Here is an 18,907-nt window from a genome sequence, read left to right as displayed (position 1 = left end):
TAAACGCACCATTTTCCGGCCACGAAAGGCTTGAGGATAAGACCTATTCCCCCTTTCTTTGTATTCCCAGAAAATTTCTCTTAATTTGGCAAATGTTGGACTCTCAATAAAGCAATTAAGAGACCACTGATGCTAGGATCAATACAAAATGAAAACACTGCCCACAAAGATAGCCAACGTAATCATATAAATACATACAAAAATACAAAATGCAAACTTAAGTACAAATTAAGGGGTGGGAGAGCAGTGTTGATGGGGGAATCAGGAAGGTCTTTTGTAAGAAGAGGTGCATATTTTGATATGTGATATTATTTGTGCAAAACAAAAAGAGAAAACAATGTTACATAAGGGTCAAGGCCAATTTCAACGAAACACAAAATTCATGTGGAGTAATTTATAATAAAAAATGGGTCCAGGTTGTGAAAAAAAAATAACTTTTATTAGATTTTGAGGTACTAGAGAGCCAGTGGAGTTACAGACTGAAGAGAGCAAGGAGGGCAAGAGTAAGGTTGCAAACCTAGGAGCCTGGAAAATTGATGGTAAATTCTCAAGGAAGTGGGTGGGTGGGTGGGTGGAACAGCAGTGCAGACCGAGTTCAGTTTGGACATCAACAGATTGTTGGTATTCACAGTGTTTCAAACCACATATCCTTTAAGTATATCAAAGTTTCTTTCAAGAGAGAAATATGCACAAGAAAAAAATCTGACTAGACAATAAATCTTATTTGTTAATACATTAAATCTGGTACCATGGTGGGCCCCTGGGGTACCAAATAAGAAATGAAGCAGGTCACTGCTTTCATGCTGTGATCAGCTATGGAATCAGGTCTAAGGGTATTACCTGCACTTCAAGCCTGGGCAAGATAGGGAATTCAGTCTTAAAAAAAAAAAGGAAATCCAGTTGGGGAAAAATATAAACTTTGTATTATTGGTTATGGCAAATCTAATTCAAGGTGGGTAGCTAGCAAGCATAGTGGATAGGATGCAAAGTCTATAGTTGGGAGACCCGAGTTCAAATGTGACCTCAGATATTTCCTACACCTTTGTGACCCTGAGGAAATCTCTTAACCACATTTGCCTATCCCTTGCTTTCTGTTTTAGAGTTGTAAGTAAGACAGAAAGTAAGAGTAAAAAAAACCCAAACAAACCAAAAATACTAATTATCCATGCATTTGCCTTGTTGCTACACTGGCATGGTTAATAATCCATGCCATTTCTCAGAAAACTGGTTCCTTTGTAGTAAACAAAAACAAACAAACCACCAAGGACCGAAGGTTGTTGGTAACTAACACAAGGGGAAAAATCTACTTCAAGTATACTTTGTGAGGAGCTAGATTGTCAAAAGCCCAAATATCAAATATTAAGAACATTTTATAGTCAAAATCCATTTTTTCCAATTTGTGAAGTGACACCCTCAACCCCCCCCCACTGTGCCATTATTAGATAGAATCACCAGGAGGTGATTTACATGAATTTTGCTTTTGACCTTTATTTGCATATTTCAGACTTTGTTTTAATAGAAAACATTAATCTGATAATCAATAGAAAATTGGAAGTTATAATCAAAGAGTTTTTTGGATGACAGCAAATATTGTTCTTTAAGGTTAAATCTGAGATCCTAAATTGAACTAATTAATTCTGCTTCTATGTCCCAGAAGAGGAGCACATTTTTTGGCCACTTCTGAACTACAGCACATAAAAAAGATAATTTGAAAACAGACGAGAAAGAGCCACAGAAAAACTTGTTTAGAAATATTTTATCATTAGAGCATTCATTACACTTTTTTCTGAACAAGTCCAACGTACAGAAACTATACACAGCCAACTTTTATCAAGTATTAACATTTACTATATTTTGTTTAGCGGAAGTGCCATTTCAGTTGTAAAAACAATCCCGTTACAAAAAATAATCATAAACCTTAATGGATCTGAGTTGCTTTTACAAATGTACTAACAAAGTCTCAAGCTAAACAATATTTTAAATAGAAAAAATATTCATTTTTAAATAGTTTGGTAAACTTATGTTTCTGTGGCTTATGTATATACACACTAGTTTTTCTATTGGAAACCTTTAGAGTGTATGAAATCTTTACAGAAGTTCCAATTTAGGTTAAGCACAGTTAAAGGCAAGCTCTAACTGTCTTTTAGAATACTCCATATGCAACTAGTATTACAGAATTAAAAGAATCAGAAAATACTGTCTAGCAGTTAGTAATTATCTGCTTTGAAATATTAAACAAAATACAGCATTTTCTGGAAGTTTTCTGTATTCCAGTTGGCAGTCTTGTGCCAAAAGGAAGGACTTCCCACAAATAAAAGGTTCAGTGCAGTCTTCCCTTAGTGGTTTAGCTGTGGTTAAGTTCCTTCTTTTGGCAGTGGCACCATAGGATTATAAAGAAAGCTAAAGGATCTAGGATTTATATTTCAAATCAGACTAGAAATTAAATCAAATGATCCATGGATCTGCATGTAAAAAAGACTTGCTTATGGTCAATTACTACAATAAAAAGATGCCATTAGCTATTTTGCAGTTAAATGGTTTGACATATCATGCTGTACCAATTATTGATGTATGATTCAGTCATTTTTGCACAAGTTAATTAAGCATTATATGAAATGCTTAAAAGATGCAAATAGCTGTTGTAGCTTAAATTTTATGATGCTCCTAAATTCAGGTAATAACTTTTTCATTTTAGTTCCTTTTCAAATATCAAAGTGAACATCACATGTCCAGAATTCAGTATTCTAAATCATACATTTCCTCAAGTGCAAAAATTAAGATAGATCATGACTGTATTAAATCACAAAATTTTGGCAAATCAATACTTTTGTAAAATAATGCAATCAAGTTTACATTGGGAGTCATATCATTTTAATTATAGTGTTCATTACAAAAATATCACTTAAATACCAGTTCAGAATGTCATAGTTTTTTAAAGCTAGTTACTTTTTTTTACAGATAAAAGGCCTGCATTTGGACTTCAAGTAATATATTCCCCTTCTTTCCAAAGGAAATTATTAGAACATGAAAACTGCTTGGGCAATCATGCTTAAAAAGGTACCTCTGCTTCTTTTTGGAGTTGGTCCAAAACCGGATAGTCTCATGAATTAAATGCTGTAAAATTCAATCTTATGGAGATATTCAACATGCTAGTTTCTGGTCAAAGTATCCATTTGAAATATCCTTAAATCTTCAAGAAAATTGGAAACTTGATATTGCATGATATTTTTGGGTTAATTCCAGTTGATCCCATGTGTTTGGAAGCCTTGCACCTTTCCCTCAAAAGTTGCAGCCTTCCTCCAAGCTAATTGAATACCTATCTAAAATACAGATATGCCTCTTAAATAACAAATACGAATAAATATGTTACCAGCTTGGAGAGACCCTGGTGGACCTATTAATGTTTCATATAAATAGCCTTTATCATTTCTCTACAAATGCTGCCGCTGCCATTGGTGTCCTCATGCTTCCTCTTGCTGAAGCTGTCAACTCTTCAATCTCAGCATTTAATTTGTTAATTACCCACTCCATTGCTTCACGGCCCTTAAAAAAAAATCATGAAATATTCATCATCACTGAATAATAACAAAGATAACTGTCATTACTTTTCACCAGAACTATTGGAATAAACCTTCTAACTTGTCTTGTCTCAAATCTCTCCCCACTTCAAACCATTTTTCACTCAGCTGCTGCCAAAATGATTTTTTCTAAAATGTAGGTCTGACCATATGACACCCCTATTCAGAGAGCTCCAGTGGCTCCTTATCACAATGCTCTTCCTAACTTGATCCTTTTCTACCCTTTTAAGTCTTCTAACTTTACTGTCCTCTTCCAACAACTCTTATGATCCAGCTGCAAAGGCCTAACTGCAGTTCCTCAAAAGTGACATCCTATTTCCCTTTGCAAGCATTATCTCTTACCTGGAAGGTTATGACCCTTCTAGCCACCTGCTGGTTTCCCTGGATTTCTTTAAGAATAAATTCAAGGGGACAGCTAGGTAGCTTATTGGTTTGAGAGCCAGATGTAGAGAAAGGAGATCCTGGTTCAAATGTGATATCAAATAAGCTGAAATTCTACCTTCTGCAAGTCTTCTCAGTTTAACTTCCTTTTTTTGAATCCCCAATTAGCACATAGCAAGTGATTAATAAATGCATGTTGACTGACTAAATTTCTCTTAAAGTGATTCATGAATATAAAAAATTTTTGAGTCTGTAAAAGCATGTTAGATTTGGAGCCAATAAATCCTGAGTTCCAATCCCATTTCCCACTAGTTGTATGCAAGTCACTTAGACCTGTAAGCCTCAGGTTCCTCATTTGCAATGTGGGGGGAAAAAAAAATATATATATATATATATAATATATAAAAAAACATATAAACAACCAGCTAGGAATAGAATTTAAAATATCAATTTCCATTTTCTATGCCTAAAATGTTCACCAAAAATCCAGAATGAAATTATGGTGGTGCCTTTTACTACTAATAACATGCTCAAGGTAGGATGGTGGTAGATGATTGAGAGAAAAAAGTAAAAAATGATTTCTTTGTTCCTGTCATAATATACCTTCTAATATGCATTTAACATACATTAGTAAAGTGAATTTACTTCAGATATAATAAGCTATAAACAGTTACAAAACATATCATGTTCCTTTTACTCAAACTGTTTGCCTGTTATAGTTTAAAGTGAAAAAAAAATTAATGAGAACATAGAGCTATTTCAGAATAAGCAAAAAATACCCCAGAGAATGTAAACATCAATAAATGGAAATACAGCATGACTTACTTTATTAGCATTAGATGATATTGTACTTTCCATCAGTCCTTCTAGATAACTACTAAGGCTTACTCCTTTCACAGTGATAATGGCTTCTTGAGTCAAAATGGTTCTGAAACAAAATACATTTGAACAGTTTAAGTATGTCCATTTCCCTGACTAGTCGAAATATTTAAAATTTGAAAATCCAGCAGAACATAAGATTTTCTAAAAAAGTTTTACTTACTTTCCTGGTTCTTGAGGATGTGGTTTATATATAAGTCTCTCATCTACTGAAACCAAATTTGTAAATGAAATCTATAGAATGAAACCAAAAAATAATCAAATGACAAAATTAAATTTAAACTGAAATAAATTCAAATCATTTCCCAAGTACTAGGGTGTTCAGTTTATCTTCCACTGATCATAAATTTATTACTCTCTTTTACTGAAGCCATAAATTTGGAAAATACAAAACAAGCACATTTTTCTTATGTCCTCTCCTTCTTACAAATACACAAGATTATATTTAATGTAGTAGTAGTCAGGAACAGAGGAAGGAAAATCCTGTAGAAACAATACGAGTATTCACTTTTTAGACCACCATAATGGGCAACATTTATGTGCTAGACACTGTTCTAAGTACTGCTTTATAACGATCTCAATTGTTTCTCATGATAGCTCTGTGAATCGGGGTGCTATTATTATTTCCATTTTGCAGTTGAGGAAACCAAGGCAGAGTTAAATGACTTGCCCAGATACAAAATATCTGAGGCTTGGTTTTAACTCAAGTCTCCTTGACTCTAAGCTGGTACTCCATCCACTATGTCACCTAGTTGTCCAGAAAGACTATCCCCATACACAAGATAAATTAAATAAATGCTATTTCAATATTGAAAATAAAAGCAAGTAAAAAAAAAAACTTACATTAGTGGATTTAAGCTCCATTGTTTTCTCTACAGGATCAACTACAGAATGTTCTTGTACATATGTTTTAGTTCTTGCTGCACCGATAAGCTAAGAGAAACAACCAGAATCAGTGACAGTCTTTTTAACCAGAAATTATTACCATAAATATAATACTTCATATTCACAAAGTACTTAAAGGTTTATAGAATACTTTTCTCACAAAAGCTTTCTGAGGTGGGTAGTGCAAGTATAATTATATCCATCTTAAAAGATATCTCTCTCTTGGAAGAGAAATTTCTAATACCCAGAAAGGTGGAGAAGTGCCACCAAGTGTCAGAGCAGGGACTGGAACCCAGAGTCCAATGTCAAACTCCATGTGAACATCTTCTGTGTATTATTTTGAAAACTAATGTGCAGCTCATTTCAAAACAAAAATATCAACATCTCTTTGATTTAAAAACAAGATGAAACAAAGATTGGAAGGGAAATGCCTGTGTGAAGTTAAGAGGAATGATCACTATGGATGATATTCCTAGATTCAGAAAATTTTCACAGAATTAAAAATCAGGTAAATGATGGAAATTAAAAAGCTTTGGAGAAGAATTTGTCAATGGCACTAGCACTTTCTCTTGGACATACAAAAGTTCTATTTCTAGTTTACTCAAATAGATATGAAGAAGAGACAAAATTTACCATCAATATATGAATGTTGAGTTTGTGCAAAAAACCTAACTCCATTTCTTGTACCTTTAGAGCTGCCATTTGATTTTCCGATTGATGAGCAGAAAGGACTTGGGATGGGACAGTGTCAGAAGTCAAGGGCTGTATGGGGCACAGCTGTACTTACCGATTTTACAATAGAAGGCATTCCCCACTCTGTGCTAAGAAGTCTATGGCTATGCAATTTTCCAGTGGGATCTATATGTCTGGCTAATACATCAACTCCAACTACACTTGGATTCATAGGATTTGGATATTTCTGCATAGCAGCTGTTGTAACTGTTTCCCAAGGGTGGCTGCCAAAATAAACAAAACAAAAAATAAATATTTTTAAAGCATGCATATTTGGAATATTTAAAATGTAAAACAGTCTTTAGAATTCAAGATGCATAACACCAACTTCAATTTCTTCTTTTAACAGTAACAATTATCACATGTACTCAATTCACCTATTACATAATTTTATTGGAGAGGCAGTATTGTATAGTTGAACACTGAATTTGAAATCAAAAGAACTGCAATTTGAATCTTAGTTCTACTAGTTGCTATCTATGTAAACATGAGTTCTCTCTGGGCTTTATTTATTCCTCTGTAAAAATGAAGAGCCCCACACTCATTTTTAGATGGCTTCTAGGATGGAGGGTCACCTTTCATACTATTAGTGAATCTATTCAATCACATATAGCATCCAAATAATTTTATGAATCAATGAAATTACATAGCTGGACCAAAAATAATCGAATACTAACAAACTCTTAAGATTTAAAAATACAATGATTATATCACATTGCCATCAGAATCTCTAAAATTAAGTATGGGCCCTATAACCTAATTCAAACACCATAACAAAGTATTAAGCCCTAGGCTTTGCAGGCATTCGAGAAAATCAAGCATTTTTATTTGTGGAACTTTACTGCAACAACAGACAAATGTTTCTATGAAGAAAATGTTTTTTAAAATACTAAAAGCAATATTTACTATCTGAAACTATATATATAAACTTACAAAAGAGTTTATTTTTAAAGTTATCTCATTGAAACAAGCCAACAAACTTATGCTGTTCATTCCCCTTTTCAATCCAATCCCATGAAGCTAAAATGAAATATAATAATGTTGAGCTTTGAATTTAATAATTTTCAGAATATCACTTAAAATTTTTAATTTTGCCATCTCTTGAGCTCAGATTCATACATATTTCAGTACTAACTTCAATGAAAACTATGCTGATTGGGTTCTACCACTAATCTATTAATTACATAATCTCAACTGCTCAACTCACGGTAGCATGAGAATCTTTTTCTATATCCCTCATCCCGCTAATAACAGCTACTTATCTGAACATTTTCATCTCTCTTAAACTTTCCTTATGTCTCTCTCTACTCTATGACCTTTCCTCACATTTCACAGAAAAAATTTAGATCATTTGCAGGGAACTCCTCTTCTCCCCTCATGTCACCTCACTCAGGGCTTCTGCAATTATCTCTTCCTTTATCCACTTTACATAGATAGATGGTTCTTGTCTTGTGTCAAGGCAAAGCCCTATACCAGTAAACAAACTCCAGTGGTTTCCTAATTCCTTCAGGAGCATATTGTGAAAAGGAATTCTTTATTCTGTCTATTTTTAATCAATCTACTTCACCCATACTTAACTCATACCTAACCCCTATTTAACACTTTGTTAGCCATCAAGTAAGAGAATCCACAAGTTACTTACTTGGAGAGCTCTGCCCTTTTAACCCAATCAATCAGAAACTTGTGAATCCTTTGATAAGAGTGGACACCTTCAGAGGGTGAGAACTGGATCCTACAGACACCCCTCCCCCCCATTTGGAGGCTGTGATTGGCCCCTGTGAAGAGGGGAAGGGACAAGAAGCAATATAAAAAATCCTTCAACTTGAATCTGGAGCTTGGAGGATCTTAGATTGGGACTGCTGCTTGGAGCTATGACTTAAAGACTTTGACCTGGGACTCTGGCTCTTGGACTGCTTCTGGTAAGACTGTTCCTGGATCTTCTCCTTTGGAACTTCGCTTGGGTGAGTGAGTAGCTGGCCTTCCTTTCCTGGCTTCTGGAGAGATTAGTTCTGGAGAGGCTTTCCCCTCTTAGAGGAGGTCCCACGGATGGAACACTGTGTCCTTTGGTCAAGGGTTAACAACTCCTGACAGGCTGAGCTGAGCACCAAAGCAATATTTAGTGTGATAGGCTAGACATCTCTACCCTCTTTCTGCATTTCTCTCCTTTCACTACTTCCACCTCTTTGTAAATAAAAGCTACTAAAAGTCATTTTGACTTGGGCTATAACCATAATACATCTGCTACCCACAGCTGGGAAAGGTATCTGATTTACTTTTCTTCCAGTTTTTTAATGGTGTTATTTAGAATTTATTGTGGAATATGGCATTAGGTATTGGTCTGGGTTTGATTTTGGCCAGATTACTTTTAGTTTTCCTAATTTTAATCAAACAAGAAATTCATTATTTCTTGGTAATTTCAGGTAATTTGTGTTTTGTTTTAAGGACACTAAGTTATCAAGTTCCATTGTTTAGAATCTTCTGTTTAATTTCTTCCTTTTATCTATTTCTATTAGTGAATTCAAAATAGTTTTGATGACTGTTGTTTTTCACTCTTCATCTCTATCTCTTCATTATTTCATTTGATATTCAAAATCTCCAAATATATTTTATTACACTATAGAATTCTATAAAGTACTCCCTTGGTAACTGATTCATAAAGCATTAAAAGCATAAATTAACTTTGGTGATATTGCCATTTTTCTTATATTAGCATGGCCCACCACTAAATATTCCTCCAGGTATTAAATTTATTTATTTTAAACATTTTTTTACTTAAATCTATATAAGTATTTTGTCCTGTTTGGTAGATTAAGCCCCAAATAGCTTCTGTATTTTTAAATTATTCTGAATGAATGATAAAGAAATGCCAGATTTTTCTGGATTTATTTTGTGGCTGAAACCTTGCCTTAGCTATTGTCTCAATTATCCCGTATATTGTTTTTATTTCCAAAAATATCCCTTCTCTCTCCCAAACCAGGGAACCATCTCTTGTGTCAAAGAATTTAAAAGGAGGGAAAATACTGTTCAGAAAAACCAAATATCAGTGGAGCCTAAGAGTTATGTGCATTATTCTCACTACTGCAAAGAATGGAAGGGATATTTTGCTGGACTTCTAATGTAGATGATAGTGGAAAAGAGGAGGAAATTTAGTTGTAGACAGCAGCTTTAGAGGTGGTGGTGGTATGGGGAAACATTACACTCCCTTATCCAAAATATGCAATGATGAAATCTCTTGCTTTTGCCTGTGGATCATCAGCTCACTTAGGTGGAGCTTAAGTCAACAGGAAGTAGAAATTGTTTTCCTCCTTGTCACACTTCTTTATGTCACACCAAACCGATGTGTTTTTCAGGAATAAGCTTCCTTCTTTTTCCAGGTGGGGAGGAATGGCTGAGTTAATTCACCAAAAAACGTTGGGAGCACTTGGGATTGCAGCTACAAGCTTTCCCGATTCCCCGTCTTTGACACACATCGGCACATGGTCCGAACACATTTAAGAGATACATTAATAATTAGTTAAGATAGTGGGTGTTTTTCGAGAAATACTTTGCTAAGGACTTAAAAAGAAAAGATGCTCCATCCCCACTTAACACGTTAATTAGTTGGATGCACTAGTGTTTTGAGGTGGCCCAGAGCAAAGCAGAAACTTTCGGGAACACCATGTCCTCTCTGGGTCAGGGAACACGGCTGCCCATTCCCAACACCACTACCTTCTCGAAACCCAAGCTTTGGGTGCCTGGGGCAGAGGGTCTCGCCAGGCTAAAGTCGGGGGAGGGGTACTGGGCAAGGCGAAGGGGCCCTCAGTCTTGGGAGAGAGAATGGAAGCGAACTTTTCGCGGGAAGACTACGCCGGAAGCCCAGCACCAGCAGTGACCTTGACACTAGCCTCCCCTCCCCATTTCACCCCCACAACTTCCCCGCTGAAGATTAGCGGCTAGCATCCCCTTCGATGGGTCGGGCTCGTGCTTCGGCTCCCGCTCGGGAGCGCGCCTCAAAGCCCGACGCCTGGAAGGTTCCCAAGGAGGCCGGTTTGCTTCTTGGCATTATCCTCCCATCCCTCTCTGCGTCTCCTGCCTCCCGCTTCTCATACGACTGTCCCAGAGCCCCCAACTTACTCAAAAACGTGCTCCGATGTCCAAATTTTCATGGTGCCAGCGACCAGCACGATGTCCGGGCGGCGCTAGGGGATAGTAGGGTAAAAGAGGGAACACAACCCCTCTTCCACTTGCCGGCAACAGAACGCGCAAGCGCCGAAAGGGCAGACGTAAGCGATGTCTCTGACGTAGTTCCTCGTGCCTGCCTTCCGAACCGGATTAAATACCAATGCGCAGGCGCCTTGAGGACCGCACTTTTTTTGACTGCTCGGGACGGCCTACTGCGCAGGCGCAACTGGCGTAGGTTGGTTAATTGCCCTCTCCCCTGGTGTTGCGTAAACGAAATCTGTGACCTCTGTTAGTATTTGGCTTTTACCCAACTGGTAGGCGGGCAAATAAGGATTCCCCTCGGGAGGCAGTTACCTTTGGGTAGCAACTGGCAGTGCCCTTTCCCATGGGTCCAGCGACCCGAGTGCGTAGCCAGCTGGCTGGCTACAGACCCCACTTAACACCTGAAATCTGCCGGGACTGGGAGGCTTCACGGGTGGGAGATAGAACTGGTGCCGAGGCGGAGAATGTCTGCTTCAGCGAAGTGTTTCAACTCACGTCACAACCATCCTGATATTTGAACAGGAAAAACTTGTTTTGACGAATTGGAGCATCAATTGCCATCTTGTTAGTTGGGAATGGAGCGTCTGTTATTTCTCTTGTTACTCATCAGCAAAGCATTTCATGAAAAAACATTATCTTCAAGTAGCCAATTTTGAGGGGGCCGGGACTAGTCGATTAAATAGGACGGAAAGTAAGAAAGAGAAATTGCCTTTGAAAGACTGTAACCATGACGTTAATTTTAAGCATTTCATCAAGTATTTACTGGTCACTTATTATATGTCAGCCCTGTGCTGGATGTTGTTGTGGATAAAAAAGTCCAAGATGTGTTAGCAGCTAAAGGAACTTACTGCCTTGTTCAAGAAGACAAAGCACACGCACTCTCTACGGGATTTCATAGTGAGAATCAAATTTGATAGTATAACTGGAAATGTATGGCATATTAGGCCATAACCTGAATGGGAAATATGTGATAGTGGGGAGAGGAGAGAAAGCATTCCAATTAAATTAATTTACTAAGCAACTACTATTTGCAAGGCATTGGTTAGGCAGTGGAAGTACAAAGGTTAAAAAATCTGAAAGTTGTACAAGATAGAGAGGAATAGTATTACTTAAAGTCTGATACAGATGGTGTGAACAAATGGTATGGGCTGACAGTTCAGGTAATTTTCCTTATATACTTTATTCCTAGTGTCTATTAAAAAAATACTTGTGTCTTTAAAATTGTGTATACTTGTATCTAAAAAAAATTCTGTATACTTAGAAATGTATAAGATCTAAACTTAGAGAACATGGAACAAACAAGTATTTAAATTAAAACTTTTTCCCCCTCAGGACCCAACATAAAACAGGGGCTTCATCTTTATTGTATTTTTAAACTTTAATTTATCAAATATGTCTTAAAAAAACAAGCTATTCTAAAATGGAAGACAAAATTGTAAAACAGCAAAACATTTTCAATAGAAACAAGAAACTAAGATAGGAAGTTTAAAAATATGCTATTTATATTAATGATTGGATGGCATATAAATGTGATATCTATTAATAATAATGTTTGCCAAACTATGTAATTAATTAAATGAAGTAAAATATGTAATGCCCTTTATAAATGTTAATAGTGCTCTATTTCCTTTATATAGTATATTTCTTTGCTTAATTTATGCTATTTGCCATAAATTTATGCTATTTACCATAAATAAGGCAATGCTTAGAGGAATTATGGAAGATCCTCAGTGTCCTTTTTAAGAGTTCAAGTTACCACTACCAGGGCAGAAAACACTTAAGTGTTCAAAACCCAACTCAAAACAGCCTGGCCCTCCTGGAGGGCCTGGAGCATTGTTGAAATGTTTACAGTCACTCAATCTTGCAGTCCTAGTCATTTATTTTAGGAAATGTTATTCCTAGGTCAAGATTTTAAACTTACTATGTTGTTGATACTGTGTTAATCACTGAGGATACAAAGAAAGATATAACCAGACCTGCCCTCCCAGGTCAAGATTTTAAACTTACTATGTTGTTGATACTGTGTTAATCACTGAGGATACAAAGAAAGATATAACCAGACCTGCCCTCATTTAGTTTTCTAATGGGGTAGACAACATGCAAATAAATAGGCACGTATAAAATATATAAAATAGATACAGAATAGATGGAATATTTATCTGAATGAATAAGACATTAACAGCTAGTGGGGAAAAAGAAGTACGAAAGGCCTTTTGTAGAAAGTGGCAAATTTCATTTAATTTTAAAGAAAGACAGAGTAGCTAAGAGGCTGAGGAAAGAGGGCAAAGAGGGCATTCTAGTCTTGAGGGACAAACACTGCAAGGCAAGTATATAGGTTAGACAGGGCCATGTGTAAGAAACAGCAAAGTGGTGAATGTTGCAGGATCAAAAAGTATATTGAGGGGAGTTCAATATGGGGAGAATGGAAAGTTATAAGAACTTATTAAGCGTACTCTATTAAGAGCTTAAGTACCCATGTCAACATGAAATCTAGAAACCCCAAGCTTGTAGTTTAGTGAGATCTGATGAACCCCAAATTTTAGGACTAGCTGATATGCTGGAAACTCCAAAGCTTGTACTGGTTCCCTGTTCCCATGAGAATCTACTCTGAAGGGAATCTTAGGCTAGCAGTTTCAGACTGAATAAGGGACCCTAAGTTAAATGACAATCCCACTTAGGTGGGGCTAAGCAGGTGCTAAGTACTCTTTTTGTCTTCCCCATTGTATCAGATATCCTTTCCCAAGAAGACCCACACCTGGGCAGGGACCATCCTTTTAGTATCCATTGTAAGTAGCTCCTTCCCTTACACCCTAGCCTCAGATTCCTTTCCCAAGCTTGATTGTATTATGTCCATATAGTTTGAACATTCACATTTCCTTGTAGTTATGGTAATGTCCATCATCTTTCCCTATCCCTTGGTTTCCCAAAAGGTATATAAGTTCCCCAAATTATTTTGTTCCTTGCAGTTGTCAACCTAGTGAGGTTGGTGATCCCAGGGGTTAGTGTTCAGAGCAACCACAGTTTCAATCCTTGGAACTCTGCATGGGTGTTAGCTCTGCTGTGGAGGCCTAATTTTTGCACTGAATCCCTTTCCTTAATTAAACAGTGACTTTTGATTATTTAATAGTTCTGTGTTTTTTTCCCAGTTGACACCCAAATAAAAGAGTTTATATTTGGTCCAGGAGTTAAAAAGGAACCATTGGAGCTCACCAAGAAGAAACAGTATGGTCAAATCTACACTTTAGAAAAAATCATTTTGGCAATCAAGTAGAACATGGATTATAAAGAGACATGAGACAGGGAGACCATTTAGGAGGCTACTGCTATAGTCCAGGCAAGAGGAAATGAGATCTTATACTAGGGGTGAGCAGCCTGTGACAACTACAGAGGCATCTCACTACTCTCCACTGCTGGAAAGATCCTCACCCATGTTATACTCAACAGACTCCTGTCATCTGTTTCAGAGCAGAACCTGCCTGAATCACAATGTGGCTTCCGACCAGGTCGCAGCACCATCAACATGGTCTTCACAGTTAGACAAATGCAGAAAAAATGCCTTGAGCAGAACCTAAGTCTCTACAGTGTCTTCATAGACCTGACAAAGGCATTCGACACAGTGAACAGAGACCCATTGTGGGTGATCCTCAAGCTTGGTTGCCCAGCAAAATTCATCAAACTGATCCAGCTCTTTCATGTCGACATGACAGGGGAAGTCCTATCTGGTGGAGAGACTTCCGATTGCTTCAACATCTCCAATGGCGTGAAACAAGGCTGTGTCCTCGCTCTGGTACTATTCAACCTATACTTCACCCGAGTATTACGACATGCTGTGATGGATCTAGACCTGGGCGTCTACATCAAATACCTGCTGGATGGCTCACTATTCGACCTTCGCAGCCTGACTGCAAAAACAAAGACAACAGAGAGACTCGTCCTGGAAACTCTCTTTGCAGATGACTGTGCTCTCATGGCCCACCAAGAAAATCATCTTCAAACCATTGTTGACAGGTTCTCCACCGCAACAAAACTGTTTGGCCTGACTATCAGCCTCAGCAAAACAGAGGTGCTGTTCCAACCTGTACCAGGGAGGCCAACTAACCAGCCGTGCATTACAATCGATGGTATGCAGCTTTCTAACGTCAATACTTTCAAGTACCTGGGCAGCACCATTGCCAACAACGGGTCCCTAGATCATGAGATTAATGACAGGATACAAAAGGCCAGCCAGGCACTCGGGTGGCTACGCTCCAAAGTCCTCCAACACAGAGGTGTAAGCACTGCGATGAAGCTCAAAGTGTATAACACAGTGGTCCTCAGCTCGCTCCTGTATGGTTGCGAGACATGGACACTGTACCAGAAGCACATGAAGCAGTTGGAGCAATTCCACCAATGCTCCCTCCGGTCAATCATGAGGATCCGATGGCAGGACTGAATCACCAATCAGGAAGTCCTCGACAGAGCCAACTCCACCAGCATCGAAGTCATGGTCCTCAAAACTCAGCTATGATGGTCTGGACACGTCATCCGCATGGACCCACAGTGAATACCAAGACAGGTATTCTCTGGTGAACTGTCAGCTGGACTCAGGAAACGAGGTCGACCAAAGAAAAGATTCAAGTATCAGCTAAAGTCAAACTTGAAGTGGGCTGGCATCACACCAAAGCAACTAGAACTTGCTGCCTCTGACAGAAGCAGCTGGCGAACCCACATTAACCATGCCGCCACCACCTTTGAAGATGAACGAGGTTGATGTCTTGCTGCTGTGTGTGAACCTTACACCAGGCCACAACCGCATCTCCCGTAACAACTGGTGTCCCAGGCCCCATGTGCCACACACTCTGCGCCTCAGCCTTTGGACTTCAAAGCCACATGAGGGTACATCAATAGATGATAATGCACAAAGACAATTGTCATTCTTGGTCACCGAGAGACTACCACCATATATATATGAAATGATGTGAAGGCAGATAAAATTTTTTTTTCAATGGATAGGACATCTATGAGTTGAGGTCTTCAATAAAAGTTGAGAACCTGTTTGACTAGGAGGATGATGGTGCTCTTAACAATAATAGAGAAGTTGGGAAAGAGGGAAGGTTTTTAGAGAGGTAGTTGGGAGATACAGGAGAGGAAAAATTTGTAAAGAGGAAGGAGTATGCAGGAGGAGAAAATGATCAAGGGGCTTTCTGCAAGGAGGGTTGAGAAAAGGTCTTTTAATTTTGTCAATTAAGAGAGCACTGATAACTTTTTTTTTTTGGTAATTTTCATTTGAATGATGAGATGAGAAGTCCAGATACCTAGAGTTTAGAAGAAAGCACAGAGAAGTGGTAATACCAAAGGCTTTCTTAGGGAATTTAAACCAAGAAGGAGAGAACAGACTGAGATAGTGTTTTTGTTTTTGTTTTTTTTAAGATTGAGTGAAGTCATGGGAATGTTTGTAATCAGTAAGGAAGGAACTAGTAAACTGTAAGAGATTGGAAAGAGTGGAGATGATAGTGGGAGCAATATTCTAGAAAAGATAAGAAGGAATGGTATCCAGGGATGGTCATGGCAGTGTCAGTTATAAACACCAGCACTGTGTAAAGCACTGGGGATACAAAAAGAAGTAAAAGACAATTCCTGCCTTCAAGGAACTAATGGAGGAGGCGACATACAAATATAGAGAAAGTAAGGTATGTACAAGATGTCAGGAAATAATTGAAAGAAGGTACCAGAATTAAGAGGAGTTCCTTAGAAGATGAGATTTTAGTTGGGATTTAAAAGAAGCCATTCTACCAGCAGGCAAGAGATAAGAATAAAAGAACCTTCCAGGCATGGGAGACTGACTAGATAAAAAGTCCAGAAATCGAGAGATGGAATGTCTTGTTTGGTACAACTGGGAAGCCATTGTCTCTGTATGGAAGAGTACATGTTGGAGAGTGAGGTGTAACAAGAATGGAAAAGTGGGTGGGGAGTAAATTACGAAGGGCTTTGATTGTATAGATTAGAGTAGGGAACTTTAGGCTGGCAGATTCAATTTAACATTGATGAGGAAGATAATCTGAATTAAAACAATCAGGCATGGTCAAGGGGAAAACATTGTTATTAGACTCAAGTTCAGAAAGGACAGGGACTCTGTCTTAGTAAAACTAATTCTGACAGTCTGCACAGAGTGGACACAATATTGAATAATAAATATAATCATTTCAGTATTTAGAGATAAGACTTTAGGGCCAGGAGACTGCAGGGTAGAGCCTGAAATGGGAAGTTGATGACTCTTTACTTTATCCATTTGTTTTTTGTTTTTGTTTTTTAAAGAATGCTGTCTTGCTTGCCAAATTCAACATTACTAATAAATCTCTCTTTTAAGTTAAATTTCAGAGTCTTCTTGCAAAAAGGTATCCTTACCAAACCCCAGGGGTACACCTTTGCACCCCATAACATCATGAGAACAAACGTTTATCATGTGCCTGCTATGTGCCATATACTGTGCTAAGCACTTTATAAACATCACCTTGTTTGACCCTTACGATGACTCTGTGAATGGCCAAAACAGAGGTTGTGACTTGCCCAGAATCACACAGCAGTGCCTGAATCTGGATTTGAATTTAGGTCTTCTTGACTCCAGGTCCAGGGTTTCTATTCACTGTCCCATCTAGTTGCCTCTGAAGTAAAAAAGTCATGGAAGCAGGAGAGCCCTAAGTAAGATTATTATGCTTCCTAGATGTAACCATGGGCATCTTAATTGATCCATAGTTTCCTTTTTTTGTGAAATGGGGATAACTACTTGTAATGCTCACCTTGTAGAGTTGTTATGAGGGTTAAGAGAAAAGTTGTAAATTTAAATATGCAACATTTAAATAATACAAGTTAAATAAAAATTAACAGTGATTTGTGGTTGCCACTAACCCTGGGAGAATCTCAAAAGGCTTCTAGAAGTATTTAGCACTTGAACTGAGCTTTGAGGAGAGCTAGTGCTTCTAAAAGGCAGAAATACAAAAGCAGAGAATGGAATGTTATGTAAGGAAAACTATAAGTAGGCCAGTTTGGTTAAAGAATAGTGCATGATTCAGAATGTTCTAGAAAATAAGTTGGATCCAGATTGTAAAGGATTTTAATTTCCAGAAAGAGGGGTTAGTATTTTATTCTAAAGGCTCTGAACAGCCACTGACATTAAAAAGGTGGGCTGGGGTGGATATATTGTTACATAGATACATACTTTAGGAATAACTATTTGGCAATTATATGGAGGAGAGATTGTAAAGAGTATAGAAGGGCTGAAGGGAGAGAGATTAGAAGGCTCCTGCAAGAATCCATTTAACAGGTGATAGACCTGAATTAGAGTAATTTGGGGGTTTGTAGGAAAAAGCACAAAAATGAGATTTTCAGGAGGCAGAATGGTTAAGATATGGAAATCACCTGGATATGGAGGTTGAAGGAAAGAAAAATCTGGTTTCAAACAAGCTTTATTTACTCTGTTTGACACTGTGTTTGGCTCTAGGGATACAGTGACAAAAATGAAACTGCCTTTGATCTCAGTAAGTCTGAAGTGGGAGAACTGATCAGGAAATCTGGCTGAAAAGGTCACTTTCTCAGGAATGACAAAGCTTCAGTAATTAGCTTAAAAATAGAAAAATGTATTAAATTTAATACAAGTTGAATTGCTGAGCTAAGTGGCTGGGAGGCAGGAGCAGATGGAGTACTGACTGCCTCCCTGAGGAAATGGGATTTGGGATACTTTTACCCTCTTGACAATAGGGCCTATGTGACTAGAGATGGAATGATGGTGGGGTGAGATGTTATGAGACAGAGAGGAGGGATGATGGTAGGATGATGGAGTGATGTTTTTTGGGACTCTGGGACTTGAGATGGGTCATGTGTTTTTGTCTTATCCCTCAAAGGCAAAAAAGAGGTAAACTTGTCCAGTTCAGGGGATAGTTAGATATCTGAGCTCAAAAATGATGCTTATTAGAAGCAAGCTGGCAGGTGCCTATCTGTGTTCATCAAGAAGCTAGGAGAGATCAAAAGGGAGTGTCTCAGAGACTTCTTATCATTTGGCTTCTGTTGCTCAAAGTAGCCTTCCTTTAGCCAGCACTTGCAGAAATGCAAGGGAAAAAAGGAATTCCTTTTTTACCTGGGATACCTTTGGGTTTGGGGAATCTTGGGGAAGTCTGTACTCCCATATCATCTACTGAGGGAGACAAAATATATATGTGAATATATGTGTGTGTATGGGTGTATAAATATATATATATATATAATTTATAACATAT

General features: G+C 37.8%; 1 protein-coding gene across 1 annotated transcript; it reads right to left on the bottom strand.

The window, feature by feature from the left end:
- Positions 1–1,741: 1,741 nt before the first annotated feature.
- PRELID3B (PRELI domain containing 3B) lies at positions 1,742–10,708 on the bottom strand. Its single transcript, XM_001368417.5, has 6 exons — positions 10,569–10,708; positions 6,511–6,679; positions 5,682–5,771; positions 5,002–5,072; positions 4,785–4,887; positions 1,742–3,543 (listed from the first exon to the last, which is right to left on the bottom strand). Exons 1-6 carry the CDS (start codon positions 10,598–10,600, stop codon positions 3,424–3,426), a joined length of 585 nt encoding a protein of 194 aa, XP_001368454.1. The 5' UTR covers positions 10,601–10,708; the 3' UTR covers positions 1,742–3,423.
- Positions 10,709–18,907: the final 8,199 nt, after the last annotated feature.

This window comes from Monodelphis domestica, chromosome 1, assembly GCF_027887165.1.
Source record: "Monodelphis domestica isolate mMonDom1 chromosome 1, mMonDom1.pri, whole genome shotgun sequence".
Classification (NCBI taxonomy): Eukaryota; Metazoa; Chordata; class Mammalia; order Didelphimorphia; family Didelphidae; genus Monodelphis; species Monodelphis domestica.
The sequence above is the reverse complement of the archived record's forward strand: the minus strand, read 5'-3'. Positions and strand labels throughout refer to the sequence as shown.